At 45.2% G+C, this 7,598-nt stretch overlaps 1 protein-coding gene across 1 annotated transcript in view; it reads left to right on the forward strand.

The window, feature by feature from the left end:
• The first annotated feature begins 1,107 nt into the window (after nt 1-1,107).
• Nucleotides 1,108-7,598, forward strand: part of VPS33A (vacuolar protein sorting 33 homolog A (S. cerevisiae)) — a 46,789-nt gene continuing 40,298 nt past the window's right edge. Inside the window, exons 1-4 of the mRNA XM_011948589.1 lie at nt 1,108-1,321; nt 3,333-3,398; nt 4,133-4,260; nt 6,668-6,854. Of these exons, the coding sequence (XP_011803979.1) occupies nt 1,220-1,321; nt 3,333-3,398; nt 4,133-4,260; nt 6,668-6,854 (483 nt within the window). The 5' untranslated portion in view covers nt 1,108-1,219. The remainder of the gene's footprint in view (nt 1,322-3,332; nt 3,399-4,132; nt 4,261-6,667; nt 6,855-7,598) is intronic.

Raw genomic sequence — 7,598 nt, forward strand, 5'->3', positions numbered from 1 at the left:
GTTGCAGTGAGCCGAGATTGTGCCACTGCACTCCAGCCTGGGTGACAGAGCAAGACTCCGTCTCAAAAAAAGGTAAGCTATGCACTCAAAGAAGGAAATTTTCGTCTTTGACCAGATCCCAAAAAGCCCATTTCCACCCCAAAGTATCGAAACGCATATATTCTACTAATATTAATAATTTATTGAGCAATTAAGTTCCAGGCACCCAGCTAAGCCTTTCACGTGGACTACACGATGAAATTCATGTCCTCATTGGTCCTCACTACAACTCGGGTAACATGGAGTTTTACTGAGGCAGGTCCCTGGATTCCAGAAGCAATACTATTTGTGTGAAATGCCACATCGCTGTAAAAGTCTGTTAGGAAGGGATTACCCCCTTCCCCCTCCCCCAAAAAAAGTCCACTCAAGATTCCCTCGACTCCTCACCATATTCATATATTTTAGCTCACAAATCAAAACAGCCTTGATTAGTGCAAAGCTAAGAACCTTCTGACTGCTATAATTTAAAATATTTGAGCAGTGGGTGGCGGCGCACAACTGTGCTTCCAGCTACTCCAGCGGCTGAGGTGGGAGGATCACTTGAGCCCGGGAGGTAGAGGCTGCGGTGAGCTATGATCACGTCACCGCACTCCAGCCTGGGCGACAGGGTGAGACCGTCTCAAAAAAATGTTTTTTTTTTTTTCTATCCAAATTTGGCCTTAAGATATCATCTTACAGCAAGTACCTTTGCTGCAAACAAAAATTCGCGATTTTTAAAAGGGACAAGAGAGAGTCAATTTTTTTTTGTTTGTTTGGTTAGTTGTTTTGTTGTTGTTTTTTGAGACGAAGTCTGCCCAGGCTGGTCTCGGACTCCCGGCCTCAAGCTATCACTCCTACCTCGGCCTCTTAAAGTGCTGGGATTACAGGCGTAAGCCACCGCGCCCGGTCTACTCCAGATCTTTAAAATCGCTTTTCAGCGCCCGACGACTCCTGGAGTGACCACATTCTGAAACGCACCCTGGGTCTTGGCAAGAATCTGAACCACCACCGGGGTAGAAGAAAGAGGTGGACACTAGGGCCAGGCGAGGTAGAACCCGCACCCGGTAGAGTCCGTTTTCCGAGTTGGCATGCGCAGCCGCACCAGTCACATGGACGCGTTGTCACGTGACTGCGTCAGTGGTCCTCCCGTTGGAACCGGCGGACGTGGTTGGCGTTGTGGGTCAGGGGGTGGTGGGGCAAGATGGCGGCACACCTGTCCTACGGGCGAGTGAACCTAAACGTGCTGCGCGAGGCGGTGCGTCGCGAGCTGCGCGAGTTCCTGGACAAGTGCGCAGGAAGTAAGGTGAGGGGCGGGAGGCAGCGACACCGCCCTCGCCTCCCCTGGTCCGGCCTAGCTTAATCCGTTTCTTGCCGCCTGAGTTCGCGGTTTACGAGGTCCCCGGGGCTTCCAAGGAGGCGAGCCTCAGGGCCCTTTTACCTGCACCCCTGTAGCGATGAGTGGGGGGGGCCCTGGGCGTACAGCCTGGAGCCGGAGTGGCACCGCGACTGTTTTGTGAGAGCGGAGTAAGCCACTGTGATAGCCCGGCCGCTGATGAGCCGGTTTACGTCAGGTGTTTCCTCTGCTGCCTACCGAGGCACCGGACGGGTGGGCGGTCCAACAGTGTGGATGGTCCAGTGTCCATTCATTACGGGGATCATACGTGTCAGTACAAATCGTACCTTAGAAACTCTCTTGAAACACCAGCACCTTGCAACCTGCTGCTCACGCGTGTTAAGAGAGAAGTTGTAATCATTTGGGCTTTTAACCTGGCCTCCTAAGATAGTATAACTTATCTAGTAGCACCGTTTTCCCAAGGGAGTCAGGAACTAGATCAGAGATTTTATAGGATTTCTTTTAAATGGTGTCACCTCTCCTTCATCCCCTTAGGGTTTATCCATCACCCTAAGTTACTGACAGTACAACTCTGAAAAGTCGAACTGGGGAGCCTCAGTCTTGGAGAGAACAGAACCCGAAGAGGTAGAGTGGGTGCTAGCAGCCTTTGAGAGAAAAAAAAACAGGCTACATCATAGGGGTCCAGTTTCAATTCAGCAAAGGATGCTGAAATCTGAAAAACATCATGGATTGTATCAGTGTCAATTTCCTGGTTGTAATATGTTACCCCTGGAGGAAACTGAGCAAAGTGTACAGGGGCTCGCTCTGTATTATATCTTTTAATTAAATGTTAATGTACGATTATTTAAATAAATATTTTAATTTAAGAAAAATTTATACTGGAGTTAAGCAGTAGAAATACTCATAGAGGTCCAGAGTAGTGATTCATGGTGTCAAAAAGTCCTAGGTTGGAGTCCTCACTCCCTTACACTCTGTATGGTCTAAGGTCTCTATATGGCCTTGGAAAGTTACTTAAACTTACTGAGCTTTTAAGAATTTTCTCTTCTGGCCAGGTGTGGTGGAAGAGGAAGTGCAATGTAATCCCAGCACTTTGGGAGGCCACGGCAGGCAGATCGCTTGAGCCCAGAGTTGGAGACCAGCCTAGGCAACATGGCGAAATCTCATCTCTACTAAAATAAATTAGCCTGATGTGGTGGCACACACCTGTAGTCCCGGTTACTCCAGAGGCTGAGACAGGAAGATCACTATGCCCAGGAAATCGAGGCTGCAGTGAGCTGTGATTCCACCACTGCCCCGTCTCCAAAAAAAAAAAAAAAAAAAAATCTTCTTTTGCCAAAATAAGATTTGTGATACCTATATCGTAGGTTTTAATTCTGTATAATTGACAATTTCCATATGGCTCGATTTGATAAATCCATGACACAGATATACAAGGATGTGAATGTGGTCAGAAGTAATTAAATTTTTTTTTATTCGGCCGCATGCATTGGCTCATGCTTGTCATCCCACCACTTTGGAAGAACAAGGTGGGTGGATCACCTTAGGTCAGGAGTTCGAGACCAGCCTGGGCAACATTGTGAAACCTCATCTCTACTAAAAGTACAAAAATGGGCCAGGCATGGTGGTGTATGCCTATAATCCCAGCTACTCAGGAGGCTGAGGCAGGAGAATCACTCGAACCCTGGAGGCGGAAGTTGCAATGCGCCGAGATCACACCACTGTACTCTAGCCTGGGCAACACTCAAGACTGTCTCAAAAATGAAATAACAGCAAAACCCCAAACATTTTTAAATTCTTTTTTCTGCTTTATTGTTATTTTAATCTTGTAACACTGAGAGAAAATTTTTTAACCCGGAATTTGAAGCAAATATTCCTCCTGTTTATGATAGGCAATTTTTTATTGATTTGTTAAAATTCCTGGTATTAACTCTAATAAGAGAATGTTTCTCCCCTCTTACAGGCAATAGTTTGGGATGAATACCTAACTGGACCCTTTGGCCTGATTGCACAGTATTCACTATTGAAGGTACATGAGCTATTTGGGTTTTGTTAGGGGATTAATAATTCTGTACTTTAGCAGTTATGATAGGATTTTATATTTCTTCCTGAATCATTGGTTTGCAAAGCTGTTTGGTCTTTATAAACACTAATACTAGTGCCCGATTAACATTTTGTATCCATTGGCCAGTGATTCTGTACTGATTCTAGCATTATATTATGTGACCATTACCTGGTGTCTTTGATAGTTCATCATGTAAGCGTCATTTGAATGCTGATGCAGTAACAGTGGCTTTAGGGCCGGGCGCGGTGGCTCACGCCTGTAATCCCAGCACTTTGGGAGGCCGAGGCGGGTGGATTATGAGGTCAGGACTTCAGGACCAGCCTGGCTAATGTGGTAAAACTCTGTCTCTACTAAAAATACAAAAATTAGCTGGGCACGGAGGTGCGCGCCTGTAGTCCCAGATACTCGGAGAGCTGAGGCAGGAGAATCAGTTGAACTCAGGAGGCAGAGATTGCAGTGAGCCAAGATCGCGCCATTGCACTCCAGCCTGGGTGACAGGGCGAGACTCTGTCTCAAAAAAAAAAAAAAAAACAGTGGCTTTATACTGAAACTTTGTCCTTTATGTATTTGGCTTTGAGGGAATCTAAATTTCGATACTAAAATATGAACTTGATTGGGGGTATTTATGATTTCTGAGTCTGAAAATGACAGGCAAATTTCAGTCTTTTTGTTAACCTTTTGTGTATGTGTTTGCCTAGGAACATGAAGTGGAAAAAATGTTCACACTTAAAGGAAATCGTTTGCCGGCAGCTGATGTCAAGAATATTATTTTTTTTGTCAGACCCAGGCTAGAGTTGATGGATATAATTGCTGAAAACGTGCTCAGGTATCTCAGAGCTTGTGTTTGATCTAAAATAGTTTGGTCCTTATAATGCTTTTAATGTATGAGCTCCTTCTCATGGAAGACCCTCACTCTTGCCAGTGCAAGGTGGTCTTTTGAAAAACTGGGATAAGCATGGAAGAATACGAAAGAGAAGATGGGGGCTAGGGAAGGTGGAAATGGTTAATGGGTACAAAAAAAAATAGAATGAATAAGACCTACTATTTGATAGCACAGCAAGGGGACTATAGTTATTAATAACTTAATTACATATTTTTAAACTTAAAGAGTGAGGCTAGACATGGTGGATCACACTTGTAATCCTAGCATTTTGAGAGGCCAGGGCAGGTGGATCACTTGAGGTCAGGGGTTCGAGACCAGCCTGGCCAACATAGTGAAACCCCGTCTCTACTAAAAATACAAAAATTAGCCAGGTGTAGTTGCGTGTGCCTGTAGTCCCAGCTACTCGGGAGACTGAGGCATGATAATCTCTTGAACCTGGGAGGCAGAGGTTGCAGTGAGCTGAGATCATGCCACTACACTCCAGCCTGGGCGACAGAGGGAGACTCCGTCTCAAAAAAAAAAAAGAGTGTAATTGGATTGTTTGTAACTCAAAGAATACGTGCTTGAGAGGATGTGCCCGCCTGTTTTCCATGATGTTCTTATTTCCCACTGCATGCCCATATCAAAACATCTCATGGACCCCATAAATATATGTGCCTGCTATGTACCCCCCAAAAATTGAAAATAGAGAAGATGGGACACTTAGGAAGTCGTTCTCAGCAGTTTGAGAGGAGGATCACCCTATAACCCCATTCTTTCAGGATAGCAAAAGCTTAAACCTATGTCAGTAAAAAGGACCCTAGTTTAAAAAAATAAACCTCCAGCAGTAATTTTTAAGTATACTGCATGTACTTGAATTTCATAAGCAAAAAAAGAAAAAGAAGCTGATTAAAATTTAATATAGCATCCAGTCTATAGAGGAAGTGCTCCCAGCCCAGTCTCCACTCTGTGGTACAATTGATTGTTGCAGCCCCTAAAATCTTAAAAGCATGTGGGCTATTTTTGGAAGTCCTCTGTCAAGGAGAGTAAGGGCCGGAGTCAAGAGTGATCTTTCATTTTAATTTTAAGACTCTGTGGCTGCATTGCTTCGGTTGAAGAACCATTTGTTTTTAGTGAGACACAGATACCCTATTTCAATAAACCTGAGAGCTTTAATGCCCCATAAATGGTTTAAGAGAATGCTAGAAAGTTCTAGCCAGGACTCAGTGCTGCTTTCCTACCAGGGGGAAGAAAGAGAGAATGGGCACAGCTGTAACACTTTCTGTCTGAGAGTCAGTTTTTGGTTATTTTTTTGAGACACAGTCTCACTCTGTTGCCCAGGCTGGAGTGCAGTGGTGGGATCTCTGCTCACTGCAACCTCTGCCTCCAGGGTTCAAGCAATTCTCCTGCCTTAGCCTCCCAAGTAGCTGAGATTACAGGCACACCATGCCCAGCTAATTTTTGTATATTTTATTTTATTATTTATTTATTTATTTTGGGATGGAATCTCACTCTGTTGCCCAGGCTGGAGTGTGGTGGCGTGGTCTTGGCTTACTGCAACCTCTGCCTCCCGGGTTCAAGCGATTCTCTTTCCTCAGCTTCCCGAGTAGCTGGGATTACAGGTTCCTGCCACCATGCCTGGCTAATTTTTGGTATTTTTAGTAGAGATGGGGTTTCACCATGTTGACCAGGCTGGTCTCGAACTCCTGACCTTGTGATCTGCCCGCCTGGGCCTCCCAGAGTGCTGGGATTACAGGCGTGAGCCACTGTGCCCAGCCATTTTTGTATATTTTATAGAAACGGGGTTTTGCCATCTTGACCAGGCTGGTCTCGAACTCCTGACCTCAAGTGATCTGCCCACCTTGGCCTCCCAAAGTGTTGGGATTACAGTTGTGAGCCACTACACCCAGCCTGAGAGTCAGTATTTATATTATTTATTTTTTATTTTTTTATTTTTTTTTGAGACAGAGTCTCGCTCTGTCGCCCAGGCTGGAGTGCAGTGGCCGGATCTCCGCTCACTGCAAGCTCCGCCTCCCGGGTTTACGCCATTCTCCTGCCTCAGCCTCCCGAGTAGCTGGGACTACAGGCGCCCGCCACCTCGCCCGGCTAGTTTTTTTTTGTATTTTTTAGTAGAGGCGGGGTTTCACCGTGTTAGCCGGGATGGTCTCAATCTCCTGACCTCGTGATCCGCCCGTCTCGGCCTCCCAAAGTGCTGGGATTACAGGCTTGAGCCACCGCGCCCGGCCTATATTATTTATCTAGCCAGCATTTATTTAGTGCCTGCTGTGTGCCAGGCAGTGGGGATAAAAAAAGCAAAGTGGTCTATGACTTTTAGGAGCTCATAAGCTAACAAATGTTGCTTCCTTTGCAGTGAAGATAGACGAGGCCCAACGAGAGATTTTCATATTCTGTTTGTGCCACGCCGTAGCCTGTTGTGTGAACAGCGATTGAAGGATCTGGGAGTCTTGGGATCCTTTATTCATAGGGAGGAGTACAGCTTAGATCTCATTCCATTCGATGGGGATCTCTTATCCATGGAATCAGAGGGTGCGTTCAAAGTAAGTTTGGCATTTCCTTAACTTAAGGCATTAATTTTTGCCCAGTTTCTGAGTGTGAAAGTATCACAGTATTGATTACTGTGAAGTTGAGTCCCATTTTATATGTTTACTGATGCTTCAGATTTTCTATTCAACAAATTGTTCATTTTCTTTGCCCATTTTTTTCTCTTTGAGTAATTCTTTGTATATTCTGGATGTTGATCATTATGGATTAGAAAAGCTGCAAGTATCTTCCCAGTCTGTGACTTGTCTTTCAACTTTGTTTTTTGTTGTTGTTTTATTTTGTTTTATTTTATTTTATTTTGAGATGGAGTCTCGCTCTGTTGCCCGGGCTGGAGCGCAGTGGCGTGGTCTCGGCTCACTGCAACCTCCGCCTCCTGGGTTCAAGGGATTCTCCTGCCTCAGTCTCCTGAGTAGCTGAGATTACAGGCGTGTGCCACTATGCCCAGATAATTTTTGTATTTTTAGTACAGATGGGGTTTCACCATGTTGGTTTGCCAGGATGGTCTTAATCTCTTGACCTTGTGATCCGCCCAACTTGGCCTCCCTAAGTGCTGAGATTACAGGCGTGAGCCACTGTACCTGGCTTAACTTTCTGTATAATGTCTTTTATCATGTAGACACTTCCCATTAAAAGTAGTTAAATTTTAAAATAATAGCTTTATTTATTATAACTCACAATACTGGCTGAGCTAAGTGGCTCATGACTGTAATCCCAGCACTTTAGGAGGCTGAGGCGGGTGA

Source organism: Colobus angolensis, unplaced genomic scaffold, assembly GCF_000951035.1.
Source record: "Colobus angolensis palliatus isolate OR3802 unplaced genomic scaffold, Cang.pa_1.0 Scaffold28, whole genome shotgun sequence".
Taxonomy (NCBI): domain Eukaryota; kingdom Metazoa; phylum Chordata; class Mammalia; order Primates; family Cercopithecidae; genus Colobus; species Colobus angolensis.